The sequence below is a fragment of the Crocodylus siamensis genome, chromosome 2 (assembly GCF_052110815.1).
Source record: "Crocodylus siamensis isolate JL-2025a chromosome 2, ASM5211081v1, whole genome shotgun sequence".
NCBI lineage: Eukaryota > Metazoa > Chordata > Crocodylia > Crocodylidae > Crocodylus > Crocodylus siamensis.
In genome coordinates, this window is record NC_143396.1 from 194526853 (window position 1) to 194543721 (window position 16869).

A 16869-nucleotide genomic window follows, 5' to 3' on the forward strand; every position below is an offset into this window, starting at 1 on the left:
ATTTATAATCAAGTGGCAAATTTTGCTCTTTGTCTTTTGTAAGCCTGCCATGCAATTGTACTGAACAAGTTGGGGCAGGATTGCAGAATGCTGGAGGTAAAAAAAAAAAAAAAAATCTTTCTGTATTACTGCTTTGACCCCCAAATCAGTCCTTCTACCAGCTTTTCACTTCTAGTTAACTCAGGTAGTCATTTTTGTTGAGCAAATTTCTGTCAATAATAGAAATGTGTTTTATCCATTCAAAGACTGCTTCCACATTTGCTTGATTATTTGACAGTGAAACTACTAATTGTATTGTGTTCTTTCAAAGACAATTGTCATAATGTCTCCTTTTGGAGCAAGGACATTGTTAGTGCCTGTCATTAGTCCAGCAGTTAAAAGTCTATAGATGATCAACAAGAATTAAAATATTGCTCATTTGATAAGTGGCAACAAGTTTTCATTTTGTCACTTAAAGCATCCCATATCATGTTAGGCATACACTTTGCTTAAAACGAAGTTGGCTGGGCAAACTATACATCTTTAAGAGTGAGGTAACGTGTTTTTTGTTTTCCTCCTATCCAGGTTTTTGAAAAGTTTAACTATTAGACCTTGGGGTATGAAAGAAGATCCTAGGTAATTGGCTGGTTCTGCCTCAGCAGCAGATTGAATGCAGGCCTCTGTTTCTAGATTGCTTCCAGAAAACAAGTTTTCAGGTAAGAACTGTCCGTGGTTGTGTAGTTATTTGGTTATAGTTTCTTTAGTAACTAATGCATATTTTATGTATTCTGGCAGCGTTCATTACAGAAACACAATTAAGTGGGTTATTTGGCCCACAGGACTAATATGTACACTGTTAAAACAGAAACATGAATTCTGTCCATGCTTCTGCTCAGTCTTTTTAACTATCTCAGGAGTGTTGAATTTGTTTGTTTTGTTCTTCCCATTCTTCCCTCTCCCCAACTTATACCTTGATCTTTTCTGTTCTCATTCCCCACTCCTGTTACCTGTTCTCCAGGTTCATCCACCACACATTTGGGTTTTGTTATAGGTTATGTGATTAAAACTAACAAAGTACTAAACTAAATGGATTTAAGTTGATAGTGTCCATTTAATACCTAATTTGTTTATGTTCTTTTTGATTGCTTGTTGTCCATGACTGATTCCATAAGCTACTTTTTTCTATGAGCTAGTCCTGGTATTTTATTCATTCAGAGAAAATTGTGAACTCTGTGGAGCAGAGAAATTGTTTAAGGTTGAGTAGACGGTCAGTGGGGGAAGGCATTCCAGCACATTGTATGTGTGTAGTCTGATTTCACAGATTGTACTAAACTGTATGTTTAAGAAATAGATTTTGTTGTGTTACTTAGCCTGCAACACATGCTGGAAAGTATAAAACTTCAACTTTAAGTTTTAGGAAAAAATCTTCATGATTCAAGTATTATATATAAATAAATATAATGTATGTATATCAATAAAATTACTTGTATAACAAATATTTTAAACTATATATATGTATATATCGATGTTATATATATGCTGTTTTGAATATTGCTAAATCAGATGCATTTAACGTCTTTCTTCAAAATATGCTTAATTTTTATGACAAAAGCAAATGATGCCATATGAATTTTAGCAGATCCTTTAGTTTTTATTTTTTAAACAAATTTATAATGTTTTTATATCTTACAGATAATCCAATGGCTGACCAAAGGATGGATATTTCTTCTACAATTAGTGACTTTATGTCACCTGGTCCCACTGACCTAATTTCCAGTTCTCTTAGTACTTCAGGAATGGATTGCAACAGGAAAAGGAAAGGAAGCTCTACTGATTATCAGTAAGCATGTTTTTTTCTTAATTTAGCCTAGTTTAACATAGTTTAAAGAGTACCTATTTTCTATCCAATTACAATTGATTTAAAGAAATGTTGCTTTTTTACATACTGAAAATGGTTTGTTCCTCAGAAATGGGGGAATTCCTGGCTTTATAATAAAATAAAATAATCTATAACTAGTGTGTATGGGTTAAAAGAGGTCAGATCTGGAATTTGGTAAGGATTGATTATCTATCATGGTCCTCCAACTGGTGTAATGTTTCTGGGGTATTACTGGGGAGAGGCTGAAACAAAACAGAAGTATTTTTCTAGTAGACCTTTTCTCTTAATTTTATTTTTGACAAAGCATTTGAAAACTGCTTAAAGTCTAGGTGTGTTAAGTGTCCTAGTGAAGATGGATTAGTTGGCAGAATATATATATGAGGTGTTCTGAGTGGTCATCAAATAACTACACTTTCACGTGGCAGTCACTAATGTATGCATGTACCTGGAGAATATGTATATTTTAGACATGGGGATGTTCATATAATTTGTTTTTAGAAGTACTCCAGTTTCACATTCTAACCTTCCTTTAAAGCATAAAAAAATAGATAACAACATTACATAGAGGAAAAAATAAAAGATACATTTTAAAAACAATTTTCTTTCTGTTTCTAGAACATACGAGTTGGATCCATAGTATTTGCTTTGCTTATCAAAGATGCATAAAGAAATGTTGTTATATAACCTTTTTAATGTGAAGTGTTTTGATCACAGCCATACAGTACATCATTCCATGAGCCTAGATTCATACCAGATGTCTTTTTTGTTTCTTTGCTCTCACTAATGTTCTGTGATTTTTTTCATCTGGAGGCCTAGGTAAAACAAAGGCATGAGCAAAGCACTCAAGTTAGGAGGATGTTGCTCCACCTGTTAGTTCTCACACAAAATGCTTGTTAAATCCCTTTTCTACCAGCATCATCAGTAATATAGGAATTGTGGCTTACAGTGGATGTATGAAGCTGGAAAACTATATCTTATCTCTTATATTTAAAGCGATATGTCTACCTAGTAAGTGGAAACAAGAGAATAGATTAAAAGGCAGAAGCAAAGCAAGGAATGTTCCCCCTTTTCCCCAGACATTTTAATTCCTACCAGTATGCTGTACGAGGAACCTTACGTGATTTAAGAGTACATGTTTTTGGTTCCTTCTCAGAGTCTGAAGTCTGGTAATGTGAACAAAAGAAATTTTTTTGCAATAGGTCATCTCTTGCTTAATCAGCTGCTTTGCTGAACCATTACAATTCATTGTTCTTGACAAAACATAAATGTCTTTCATTCAAAAAGAGAAAGATTTAACGATGGAACTGAGTCACTAAAAATAACCCCTCTCCTTTTAAGTTAAGAAAGGGTTTTTTAAAGTCAAAATCAAGGAGCTGCCATCTAAGCTTAGCTTCACATATTTGCCCTAGGAAGTCATAGACTGACTCATTATTAGGAAAGAGGAGGTTTTAGTAATCTGTACCAGATACATAGCTAATCTGCATTCTTGCTCTCCAAGACTAACCCAAGGCTGTGTAAAAAACAGTCTGTTTATCCATAGTAATACAAAGACTAGGTATGCAATAACTGATATAAGGTCTTGTCCGTTAGTAACATGGCCTGCTTACAAACATTAAAAAAAAAATGGGGCTTTACTTTAAAAGTCTGTGTGCCCCTGCACTGAGCCCTGTGCATGCCCAGAAGAGGCATCACGTTAGTTGGACCCAGCTTGCCCAATGTCTGTATAGATAAGGTGCTTCAAGGGGGCTTTTTGGGGCACTTTTATCTAATAGCTGATTGAATCTGCTGTTTAATAAGTGCCAAAAAGTCCTGCTGAAGCACCTGATCTATACAGACACTATAGAGTTGGATTGAAGTAACATGCTGCTGCTTCAGGCAAAGCATTTTTTTTGGTGGTTTGGGTGGCAGGGAAGGTCTGCAAGCAGCCACAGTGACTTGCTTATGTAGTATATCCCTTTTGCATAATTCTGCAGTTTTTTTCTTCTTAAAACCTCAAACCTGATGTTGGAATATTCGTTTTCTTCAGACAATTTTAGTTCATACTGAGCATGCCAGTTAGGAAATGAGTTAAGAGACTTTTTAGGATTTGAGGACACCATTTCTACTTTACAAGAACCTAAATTCAAAATTCTTGTCAGCCCTTTGAGACTGGACATATGTATATTCTGTATATGTGTCCTCCTGAATATTTATCAAGCCAGCTTTGTCCTGATCTCATCAAATTCAACTTTCTCTAGAACAGTGGTGCTTAATGTCCACCTCATAAGACAGATCTGGCCCTCAGAGCTGTGTCATCTGGCCTGGTGGTCTCCCCATGGATCTGGAAATTTGATAGTGGGGGAATGGTGGCAACATCAATTTTTGCTCTCCTGCTGCCAAATTTCCAGACCTGTGGGGAGCCTTGTGGGCTGGATGGCATGTCCCTGTGTACAGGATCAAGCCAGTTCACGGTCAGGCCAAGACACAGAGTCAATCTGCAGCCATATCTTACATACAGCGGCAGACCATGTATGAGGTTGGGCCATCATGCAGCTAGATCCAGTACATGGCCATCGTGTGGCTAGATCAGTGTGGCAGGGGGCACACCCAGGGACAGGTCTCATGCTGGCCCACGCACTTGCCTCCTATGGGGCAGTGTGCCCAGTCTCACTTGCCATGACTTTGCTGTTCCCATAAACTCGAGGTATAATGCAGGAGGCTGCCCATTTCCTGCCCCAATGCCAGCAGGTGCTGTCTGCGGCCCCAAACCTCCCCTGCACCACAGCCCATGCCCACATCACGACTGGTGCTCCAGGGTCTCACAGGGACTCTCCCTCCCTCCCTGGAGTAGCAGGTTATTGTGCTTAATCTTTAGACCTTTCTTTCGAACTGGCCGAGGTCATTGCAAGTCCCCTGGCACAACTTTATGAGCACTCGTGGTGCTCTGGTGAGGTACCGGAGGACTGGAAGAGGCCCAACGTGGTCCCCATCTTCAAAAAAGGCAGGAAGGAGGACGCGGGAAACTATAGGCTGGTTAGTCTCACCTCGATCCTAGGAAAGCTGTTTGAGAAAATTATGCTGGCACACATCCAGGAGGGGCCAGCAGGGGACTGCATGCTTAGGGACGACCAACATGGGTTCATCAGCGGCAGGTCCTGTCAGACCAACCTGGTGACCTTTTACGATCAGATCACCAGATCATTAGACACAGGGGTAGCAGTGGATATAATCTTCCTGGACTTCCGGAAGGCTTTTGACACTGTCTCTCACCCTGTTCTCATTAAGAAACTGGGGGGCGGTGGTGTAGACACCTACACAGTCAAATGGGTCGCCAACTGGCTGGTGGGCCGCACCCAGAGGGTGGTAGTGGATGGGTCCTTCTCAACCTGGAAGGACGTGGGCAGTGGGGTTCCGCAGGGCTCGGTCCTCGGGCCCGCACTGTTCAACATCTTCATCAGTGATTTGGACGAGGGGGTAAAAAGCACCCTGTTCAAATTTGCTGATGACACTAAGATGTGGGGGGATGTGGGCGCATTGGAAGGATGCAACAGACTACAATCAGACCTAGACAGGTTACAAGGGTGGGCGGACGAGAATAGGATGGGTTTCAACACAGACAAGTGCAGAGTGATGCACCTGGGGAGGAACAACCGGCACCATACCTACAGGTTGGGGAACTCCCCTCTTGTCAGCACAGAGGCAGAAAGGGATCTGGGGGTCATCATTGACTCCAAGATGAACATGGGCTGGCAGTGTGGGGAGGCAGTAAGGAAGGCCAATCGCACCTTGGCATGCATCCACAGATGCATCTTGAGAAGGTCCAAAGAGGTGATCTTCCCCCTCTATGCGGCACTGGTCAGGCCACAGCTGGAGTACTGCATCCAGTTCTGGGTTCCACACTTCAAGAGGGATGTGGACAGCATGGAGAGAGTCCAGAGGAGGGCCACTTGTATGATCAGACGACAGCAGGGCAGGCCCTATGAGGAGAGGCTACGGGACCTGAACCTGTTCAGCCTCCAAAAGAGAAGGCTGAGGGGGGATCTTGTGGCCTGTTATAAGCTAGTCAGGGGCATTGGGGGAGTCACTGTTCCCCCGAGCACCGCCAGGAGTGACCAGGAATAACGGTCACAAGCTGGCAGAGGGTAGGTTTAGGTTAGATATCAGGAGGCGCTACTTCACAGTCAGGGCGGCTAGGGTCTGGAACCAACTTCCAAGAGAAGTGGTGCTGGCTCCTACCCTGGGGGTGTTTAAGAGGAGGTTAGATGAACACCTTGCTGGGGTCATTTGACCCCAGTATTCTTTTCTGCTATGGCAGGGGGTCGGACTAGATGATCTACTCAGGTCCCTTCCGACCCTAGAAACTATGAAACTGTGACCCACACTCAGCTTCCTTGCGGTGGAGGACTTACCGGGGTTAGGCATCGCCCCTAACTCTCTGGCCGAGACCCCATACAGCCTCTGACCCAACTACGGCCTCAGGCATCTGAAGACATACCTTGGCCTACTCCCAACTCCTGGGGTTCCTATTGTGCCCACTCTAGCGCCTCCACAACATGCCCCACCCTGGAGTCTTCTCATCATCCTCACAATCAACCACTCCCGGGGCTGGCCCTGGTGTTGCCCTTCAGGCTTGCACCCATTTCGGCCCTACTCATTGTGCCCCTGGGACTGCCCTTCCTGCCTACTCACGTTCAACCCTACTCTGTGTGGAGCCACCTACATCCCTGCCCTCTTAGGACTTTCACAACTCTGTACTCTTCCCTAGGGTCTCACTACACCGCCTTCCCTCAGGACCTTGGGGTGGACCATCCCTGTAGGCTAAGGTGCCTGGCCTACCACATGTACTCCCTGGGGTCTTGCACCCCACCCTTCCCAGGGGCTCAGGTGTTCGCAGGTGTGCCTGGCCCCGCTACTGCCTCCAAAGCCCACCTGAAGATGGGGACTGGGATTAAGATGCTCCTTTCACCGAGGAGGTAACTGGCTTGGCATTTCCTGGGGGGCCCCACTCCACTAGGAGCCCTACCAGGCCACCCTTCCCCAGCAGGGTGCAGTTTTAGTTCATGCCCAAGACAAAGAGCCTCCTGCTTATACCTGCTAGATGTCCCATGCAGTTCAGCCAGGCAATGTTTGTGCCTGGGCTGGCAGCAGCAAACTGCAGCCTTTATGTGCCTAGTGCCTTATATGCCCGGCTGTTTCCTGTTTCCGGCTGCCTAATGTGGCAGGCACCCAAAGGTGCACTGCCACAATCTGGTACATCTGGTACATATCTGGCACTGCCCATATATGGCATGCAGGGTCAGGCCAGCATGCCAGATTGCACCCTTAGACCAGCCCTGCATGCTGAGCCTGCACTGGTTACAGTAGACTAGCCCTGCAACACTCATTTGACCAATGGAGCCAGGTAGGTTGAGCGTTCAGGGGCCACTACACTAGAATAAGTGACGTTGAGGTGGGTGCCTTGTGCCTAAAAGCTTCTCTAATTTCCCAATTATGCAGTTGGTTCAGTAAAAGATGTCATCCCCTTAAAAATCCCTGCCTCTCATGTCACTTCCTTTTCAATCTTTTTTTTTCTGAATGTGTAATATTTCTGAATTCCTCTTTTCTTCTGGAAAGACTAAATCTGCTTTTTATGCCGCAAACCTTTTGACAGTCTTTGGCCGTGTCCAGATGAGCGTGGGAGTTTGTTTCCCTGGGGACAAGTAGCAGCAGGACATCATGTACTGATGTTACTTGTCCCCAGGAAACACCCATGCCACACATCCTGTAGCATGCAGCAGATTACCCTGGGTGGGACAGCGGGGAGGTTGGGGCCAGCTGCTGCCATACCCAAGAATCTCCTGGGATCAACCCCTCTGCCCCCTGTGCTGCAAGGTAACAGCGCGGGGAATGCCCATACATGCAATATGTGACACTGCAGACTGCACGTCCATGCTTGTCTGGATATGGCCTTACGGATAGAATTTGAGCTTAAGTTAAATAAGTGAGAAACATAAAGTTTCTTTACATCTAAAGCCCTTCAAATGTCTGTTTCTAATCAGAAGACACTCCATAATAAACTTTAATGGTGGTTGCACCTGAAGTGTAAAAATGTTGACCTGGCCATTGAATACCCCTCTTCTGTTTTTTATAGTAATTGACTCCTGTATTTTTTGTAATAGACGCCCCTGATTTTTCCTTCTGTCTGGACATAACTGTAATAGGTTGTTTGAAGGCAATTGTGTTGAGCTGCTTACATTTACTTCATAGATATCTTCTTGTAATTGCTGTTCTTTCAAGTGAACAGTGAATTAGATCACAAGAAGCTCTAATTCATTGTTCACCTGGCATAAGAGCAGTTGTGTAGCTATTGGTGAAGTAGATGTAAGCAGCAGGAGATTCCTTCAGCTTAATTGCTCTGTGGTGGAACGGGCTTAAACTCTTATCACATAAAAAACAGCCATCAGTCTGTTCTCCAGATTAGCTCCTATCAGTTCCACTGCTGCCACTGCAGCAGGTTACCTGTGCTCTGACCGTACTATTTGACTGGAACAGGTGAATTGATGTCTAGCAAAGTGAGACATCCAGAAGTTTATTCCGTCTTTGAGCCTGACTACCTAAAAAACCTACTGGTGTCCAGTTTGTAGTGCCCCATGTTTCCTGGTGGTAAGCCAGTTATACACAGTTTTGTAATGTGTAAAACTACAATAACTAAGAGAAGAATAAAGTCAGAACAATTTAATAAAATGCTTAAAATTTGCATTTATGTTAAATCTTGTACAGTCATCCCAGTAGTGTGGGAACATACTTTCCCTTTTCTCTTTCAGCCTATAGAAGGAGCCACAAACCTTCTCTTCCAACAAGTTTCCTGCCCTTCTGGGTTATCCCTGTCCCTTTTATAACCTGGCCTTAAGTGATTTGGAACCTTTTTATTAGGCAAAATGATCTTAACCCTGCTGCCTATGTGGTGGTGGGTTTTTTTTATTGAGTCGCTCATGATTTTACTCCTGTCACATAAGATCAACAGGATGTCTTGGATTATAACTTTTATTTCACAGCCAGAAATGATGTCTTTAGTTTTATGATTTTACAGAAGAAATTTACAATTTACAAAATGTGCCTGATCTAAGTGAGCAAAAAGCTTTTGGGGCTCTTGAGTTACCTTCTAATCTTCTAACGGTTGGTAAATTGATACCTTTCGTGTCTGAGGTATTGATTGATACATTTTGAAAATCTTCCTTTGGAAGCAGTTGTTCAATTATCTAAATAAGTTTGTTATTGATGCCTCATTACAGTTTAAATTTTATGCTGACAAGCATAATAACCATGGAATGTATTGACTGATTCATAGGTGAGGGAACACTCAACATTATTTGAGGTTTTATTTCTAATTTAGAAAGTACATTGAATGGTAAAGATTATCATGTTTATTTAAGACTTAAGTATCAAATATTGACCTGAAATAACCTAACATTTAGTGCACCTATTGTTCTGTGATTTTGGTAGCACTTGTAATGATGACTATGGAAAAGAGCTTCTGAGTGTTTGAGTAGATTTTATAGAGCTTTTATCTTAAAACTCTAGGGATTGGGTACAAAGACTAAAGTGACACTATTGGTGTCTTAATACACCTGAAGAGACATTAGCAAGGGTAACAATTAACCTCATTTATATTTTCCTTATACTGCCCTTCTGATATCAGGGAAAGTATATCTTATCTTCAAAATGAGAACTGCAGCACTGATTTAAGAGTCCATTTTTCCTGCTGGGCTACACCAGACACAAGAAACTTTAGGTATGCTTATTGCTCCATCCTATGGAGACCTTTGTACCTCAATTCTCTAACCATACTGTTGACAGGTAAGGCAAGAAGCTCATAGTTTACCCTCACTAAACAGAAGGCACACAATAGGTTTAATTTTAAGGAAGTCAACTTTGGTATCCTTTCAAATTAATTTTATAAACTTGGAATTAATTTTTCTATAAGATAATAGCGTTGTACCCTTTTGAAGTAGGTTATCAACGAGCCTTTTCACTTTGAATTACATTTTTTTTAGTTTCCGGCTATACAAATTTGCATGTCAGTGTGCTAGAATTGGGACTGTACTGGAAATTAATATAAACCAAAGAAATTGGTGTAGTTTAATCCAGTAAGCATTTTAATGATTCTTTGTACATTGTGTATAATATTTTTTCTTTATCTTTTCAGACTTGATGGCTTTTCTTTTGAGTAAGTATAAACGTTTCAGTAATTAGTTTTAATTCAGACTCTGAGAGAAGTACAATTTTTATATCAGGTTTTCTCTTGTAGTTTTTGGGTACAAACTAAGCTAGTATTGAGTCAGGTTTAGAAAGACTTACAAATCCACATACACTGTTTGCACCAGTTAAAGAATGTCTGCTTGTTTAGTTTAAATTTGTTCATCCTCTCTGTTTAGAGAGGCTGTTTGGGTTTGCCCAAATAAGAAAATTGTACTGGTGTAATCCCTTCCACAATGCGATCGCATGTATTTTGAAGTAAAGATATTTATACCGGTATAAAGAGAAGGGGAATACGCTATACCTGTATCAATTCCTTTATTTAATGTAAGTGTACACAGTAGTGTTGTTTAAAAATTTGGTTTGGTTTTAAAATATCTCACCTGAACAGTAAGTTAAGTTAGTATAAAAGTTGTATATAAACCAAATTATTGGGTGGTTTTTTTTTCTGTGTCCCCCTCCCCATTTTAATCTAAAAATATATTCATGCTAATTCTGTTGAGAGCTCTTTTAGTGGACAGTAGCGGAGGGAATCCAGGGATGATATGTTTGTGTTCCCTTTTGATTCCTCCTCTACTTAGTTTGCCAGCAAAGTCCTATCTGGCCTGACTTGACCTGGCATTGGCCCCTTCAGGCCAGTGATGGGAACTATCCTCCCCACATTGCCCCCAACCTTTCGAAGAATATTGACTGCAGACCCACCAACCAGTATGGATACTTGACAAGCATTCTTTGGACATCTAGTCACTTGGCACACAAGTCCACACCCTTGTTGTCAAAATCCTATATCTGCTGTTGGTGGATAGTGACATTTGTGAAAGCAAGGGTTTCCTGCTTCAACTTAGAAAATATTTCAGAATATTTGATTATATATTTCACCTTTCAGAATATTTGATTATCTGCAAATCAATACAAGCTTAGCAGAGAACCTTTTATCATAGGTATCCCTTTATCTGAGTAGGAAAAGGATGAATGGAAGGAGGTATAATACAGAGAGAGGGTCAAGATTTCCTTGTTAGAAAGGAGGTAGCAGTTTCTGTCTGTGAATCTATGTATGTACGTTGTCAGTCTGCAACTTGCATAGACATTGAATTTTGTTAGAAGTCTTGTTAAGTTGTACAACGCAAATGAAAACTCTTCAGTTTTGTGATTTCAGTATATTTAATTGGGTAGAAATAGGCCTTATTTATGGTAACTGAGTACTAAAACAGGTTAACAAATAAGCTGAAGCTACGTCTAGGAAACTTGAAACATGGGAAGTCTTTTTAGATCAAAGTATCATAGTAGCAGACAGTTCAGACATAATCCCTACAGATTAAACCAGTTACTACAGCTAGAATGATGTGAACTTCCTTGTGTGTATGTTGCTTTTTTTAAAAAAACATTAAAGGTGTTTGTTACACTGCTTCCTATTTTCTCTTTGTAATTATTATCACCCAGTCTCATATTTTCTTGGGGTATTTAATTAAATTTCCTTTTATTATCAACTGGACATTAAAAAGTAGACAGTTTTAAGGGCTACATTGTCCCTAGCCATTTTCAGCTATGTAGTGGATTGAAGGAAGGTAAATCCTCACTCATACAGTTTTACTTAGCCAAGTAAAGTCTGTTCATATTGCAGGTCTAATTACAATTGCATGAGTGGGTGTTGGGGCTGGGGGATAGGATTAAGAGACTGCTTGCCTTTTGTGAATAGATGGATAGGCAGGGGCAGAAAATAGAAGAAGCCTTGGCTATGCCTAGATTAGAAAAATTGGTTGATCTTGTGTGTTGGGAAGAATAAAATACTCCCCAAAATGATAGTCCTAAGTAGCTTCCCCAACTTCTGAACAACTGAAGAGATATGGAGGGAGGGAAAGGTCCCATTGGGGCATAATGTTTTACTGCAACTCTTTCTAGAGTAGCATAGCTATGTAGCTTAGTTTTAGTTCAGCAGAAGGAGCTCTGTCTAGCCTTTCTCCATGACTGAAATGTGTTTGTAATTTATGATCATAGATAAGCATTCTGAACCATGATTTATTAGTCACATTATTTTTAAGACTTTATCTTGTGAAAGGTTTCATGACAAAAAGATGCACTAAAATCCCCAAAAAACCCATTTAAAATTACTTGCCTGAGCCCTTCAGGCAGATGTCAAAAGAAAAATACCTCATTAGAAGTTCTATTATGTATCAATTTTTGGGCCATTAAGAAAAGGATCTCTTGAAAAATGCAGTGATCAAAAAATAAGGGTAGCAAATTGCAACAGATCACTGTGGGAAGAAGATCTGAAAAAAAATTAGTGGGAGGGAGCATAGGGAAATTGTGGTTAAATGAAGGTTTATCTGTAAAACAAGTAACATCATTTAAATATCTATTTCTTTTTGAAATTCTGAAGATGTCAGCAAACTCCATGAATTTTGTCTGTCTCATGGTGTACCAGAACGTCCTCTCTGGTACACTTTGGAGTTTACTGTTTCTAACTGTTTTTAGATGAACATTGAAACTAAGTTGTGTAAACTGAACATTATGCCTTCTGTATAAGAGAGGAAGGAATTTTGCAGTTAATTTTGAAGTTAACATAAAGCAACATAAAGGGGCTGTAGGTGGGGCTAATAGGATCATTTTTTTATTTTTGAGGCCCCAGTTTTCCAAAAGTAACTAGCGGTTTTGCATGTCTAATTTTTAATGACTTAAAAGTGGTCAGTTTCCAGAAAATGTGAGTAACCACCTCTAAAAATCAATTCCTTTTAAGGTATCAAGTTCAGCTTCTAGAAATCAATATCCTTTTTTCAAAAATATATTCACCAGTGGTTTTGATCTTTGCCAACCTGTGATGCATGAGAACAGACAGAAGGGGGGAAAAACAGTTGTAAAATCTGCTATACTATGTCTGCTACGCTAAACACTAGGCCTGTTTGATTGAAGTTAATTCAAACTTATCTATTCTCAAGCAAATAATGCTGTTTGTTTGGGGAAATGGCATGTCATTTACAATTTCAGCATAAGTGATGCTAAGATGAAGCAGTTTCTTTGGGGAAGCCCCAGGATCAGTGTTCTTTGTTGGATTCACATAAAATAAAGGGAAATTCTTTAATGTGCTTGAATTTAAGTGAAAAATGGGGAAGTAATTATTATGCCACAGTCAAGAGCAAAGAAAAGAAAATTGACTGTAGAAGTATATTGTGCACCTGCTACACTGGCTTCTTAATAGGTATGAATGAACTGAAATCGCCATTTCATGGTTTTTGTGGAAAATGTTAAATTGAGCATTTTTCACAAAAATCAGAGAAATTCATGAAAGCAAGGAGCCCCACAAAAAAAAGGGAAAACCAAGACTCCGTGTAAAAATAAAAGATTTTTCTTCTGTCATCACCGTGGAAATTCCAGGTAATTCCTTAAAAGAAAGTCGTTAAAAGAAAGATGGTAGAATAGTATTCCCTCATGGAACAGAATTTGAAGCTTTTTACAAAACAGCTGCTTAGAAAGGCAAGGATTTTGTCTTGTGTCAGAATTATTAAGAATGACAGCCAGTATGGATGCAATTCTGAGAAGCGTATATGAATGTGATCAGCATACAGAAGTTTATATAAACACAGTAGTCACATAGCTGATAAACAAAACAATATGTTACTAAGACAATTTTAAAACCAGGTATCGGTTAAAAAAAAAAAAATAGATGTCTAGGTGTACATCATTAAAATACTGATTAAATATTCCATGAGCACTAGCTCACAATTGAATTAAAAAGCAAACCTTAACTTGGGATATACTACTAGATTCCTATTAAAACTGACAAAAGCAAAGACTTTAAAATAGGTGATGCTAACTGTGATGCCCTGAAATAAGAGATCAACAACAATTTTTTTTAGAAATATAAAGGGGAAAATTTTCTGTTTCCCTAATCTGTACCTGCAAACATCACACCAGAACATGAATACTAAGAGCTAAAAAAAAGAATTCTACACAGAATTAGAAGTAGCTTGCTCATTTTAATTTGAGGCCTCTGGCAGACGTTAAAATACTGACACGTCGTACCGTGTCATGTATGCATGACAAGATGCATATTTGGGATGAGGCATAAAATTCTTCAGATTGCAATTGCATAACTACCAGGGCTGAACCAGAACCCAGGGCTGCCTTAGCTGAGCATCAAGACTGGACAAAACCAGGTCCACGTGTGGTGTTTTAAAACCCTGATTCTGGGGTTTCCCCAAAGAAACTGCTTCATCTTGCATCACTTGTGCTGAAATTGTGAATGACATGCTATTTTCCCAAACAGGAACCTGAGATTAGAGAACCTCTCCCTGATCTCAGGTTCCCAGCAGCCTGGGCTTTTAAAAATTGTGTGCACAGCCCAGCTGCATGTGTAGTTCTTAAACCCAGGGCTACCTAGTGCCTAGTCCTACAGATCAGGATTAGGCAATTGTGTCCAGGATTCAGGGGCTGCCCCATGCCCAATCCTGATGCTTAGCAGAGCATCATGAATGAGCATGGGGTAGTCCCAGGTCCTGTTTTGGAATCTGGAGCTGTCCCATGCCTGGTCCTAGTGCTCAACTGAGCATTAACCTTAGGCATGGCGTAGATCTGGTCTGGGATGTTAAATGTGGAATGTCCTTGTGGCTGATCTGCTATTTTATTGAGCCATAAATTGGCAGAATGTGTCTTATTACTATATATGGTGTGATTAACGCAACGATTGCACCATAAAGGTAGTGTCTGCCAGGTCCCTGAGTAACCTGAACTGACTGTTAAACTGAACATGGAAAACTTTTGGCTGTTAGCTGAAGACCAACATTTGAAGACATGGAACTTTTTCAAATGGACTTTTTGGTAGTCAGTAATATGCTACTGAGTTTTTTTTATTTCTTTCTGACTTACCAGTGCAAGTTGTTTGATAATGAATAAACATTTTAATGCTTTGGAGAGAAACCAGAAAGGACACATTAATAGACTAAAAAATACTGTCATACAACCGATGCTGTCAGATTGTAACTTTTTTTCCTATACAGCATATCAAATATATAAGTTGGTTTGTTCTGGTGTAGGCAAAATTATTCTGAGATGGTTTCATCATTGCAATAGAAAAATCAAACAACTTCATACAGAGCCTTTATGATCTTTCATGTAGAATTTGTGCATATAACATTGTTTAAATACGTATTATGTTTGATTTCTTTAACAAGCATAAATAAATGCTTGTTTGATATAAGCTTTTGGTATTTAATAATCTTACTGAATTTTTGAAAGTTTTGCTCTGTTTTTTCAGGGAAGGTATGGATACAGATAAAGATGATCAACATGGAAGGTACTATTTAATTTTTAAAATATACATTTCCAAGCATTTCATTAGGGATGTGAGAATTGTGGTGGTACTTACATCTGTAAATATTACTGAAATATTTGGGCCTCTATATATCTAAGAGTCATTGCTTGCAGTATTATAGCTTATTGTTACAGCTATTATAGAAGGTAATATGAGCCTTAGGGAGGATACTTTAGCAAATTATCTGATTTAGAAATCACAATTTAGAGAAAAATATGCATGTTAAAATATGCTGGTTAAGGTATTTAGTGTATACAAAAGTATTGCTTTATAAACTGTGTAAGATATCCTTGAGTAAGGCAGGCAGCCATTTAAATTTTACAAATGACACCTATAATTTGCGATATCCCACTAGTTTCAAAATTAAAGGAACTATTTAAACAGATTTTAGAATGCCTGCTGTTTTGTGAAGGGACAGCTTTCTCTTAACTTTCTGGATCTCACCATAGCAACCTTGAAATTGACAGGACAATGCTAATATTATAGTGTGTGACTGAAAGAGGCTTGGAGAATTCACTGCCCACCCTCCACGTTAAGTGATTTTGTTTTGATTGCCAGAGACAATATGCGACTCGCACTGTATTTGAAAATATGACTCTCTAATGTAACTCCTTCCCAGCAGGTTGGAATACACAGACCAACAAGGCAGGATAAAAAATGCAAGGTGAACTATTTTATTTCTTAACAAAGTTAATAAGTTACTTAGTAAGTTTAATATTAAAAAAATACTATTTCAAGTTTAGTATGTTAGGCACAATTTGCATATATTGCTAGTTTTCAAACTCAGATCTGTCTTCCCATGTTTGATTTTTCACACATTTTGCAGTCTGAAAGATTTGTTCTTCTATAAGCTGTATGAAATTTTATTAAACAAAAGTTAGATATTTTTATTTTCCTTAAATTGTACAGTTTAACTAAGAATTCCCATTAACACAGCGTAGGTATTGGGTGGCTAATTTCCTGTGCCTTGCACCCAATTATTCCACGTTATAAGTGCTAATTTAATATTGCAGTGACAGCTGTGTATCATTCTAGCATTAACAGGGTATACAGTGCTAAAAATCAAAAAGCCATAGGGCATGTACTATGAAAAAAAAATCTTTGAATTTTAAAAGTGGACTATCAACAGGCACATATGATGCCCAGCACACTCTTCTTAGGTAAAAGGGGGGCTAAGGGTGTCTTCCAAAATATTTTTAATGGTAATCTACAGAATTGGCTGCGACCTGTGAAGATCCTTGCCCTACAGTCCCAAAGGAACTGCAGGACAAAGCAACAGGATTTGTCTCTGGGCTGCCAGATATGGCAAAAGTAAACTTCAAGGCAGAAGGAGCTACTTATCCCCTCCACATAGGAACCATGCTAACCTGAATTGGGTTGTAACATTTCCATTAAAATAATGGCATGATTTGGATCAGTCTCTGGTCTCAACCAGTGGTATGTCCTGCCATGGACATGTGGCATGGCAGGAGACATGACTATTGAGACTGGG

The 16869-nt window shown here is 39.7% G+C and overlaps 1 protein-coding gene across 3 annotated transcripts in view; it reads left to right on the plus strand.

Annotated features, from left to right (window-relative positions):
- The window catches only part of BMAL1 (basic helix-loop-helix ARNT like 1), an 88057-nt gene that overhangs the window by 39720 nt on the left and 31468 nt on the right, over positions 1-16869 (plus strand). For 2 of the 3 annotated variants that reach the window (XM_090032730.1, XM_090032731.1), the window contains exons 2-6: positions 565-695; positions 1672-1819; positions 10023-10043; positions 15321-15359; positions 15997-16041. In XM_090032730.1, coding sequence (XP_089888856.1) covers positions 650-695; positions 1672-1819; positions 10023-10043; positions 15321-15359; positions 15997-16041 — 299 coding nt within the window. In that variant the 5' untranslated portion in view covers positions 565-649. The remainder of the gene's footprint in view (positions 1-564; positions 696-1671; positions 1820-10022; positions 10044-15320; positions 15360-15996; positions 16042-16869) is intronic. The other variant, XM_090032732.1, reaches the window with a different exon arrangement.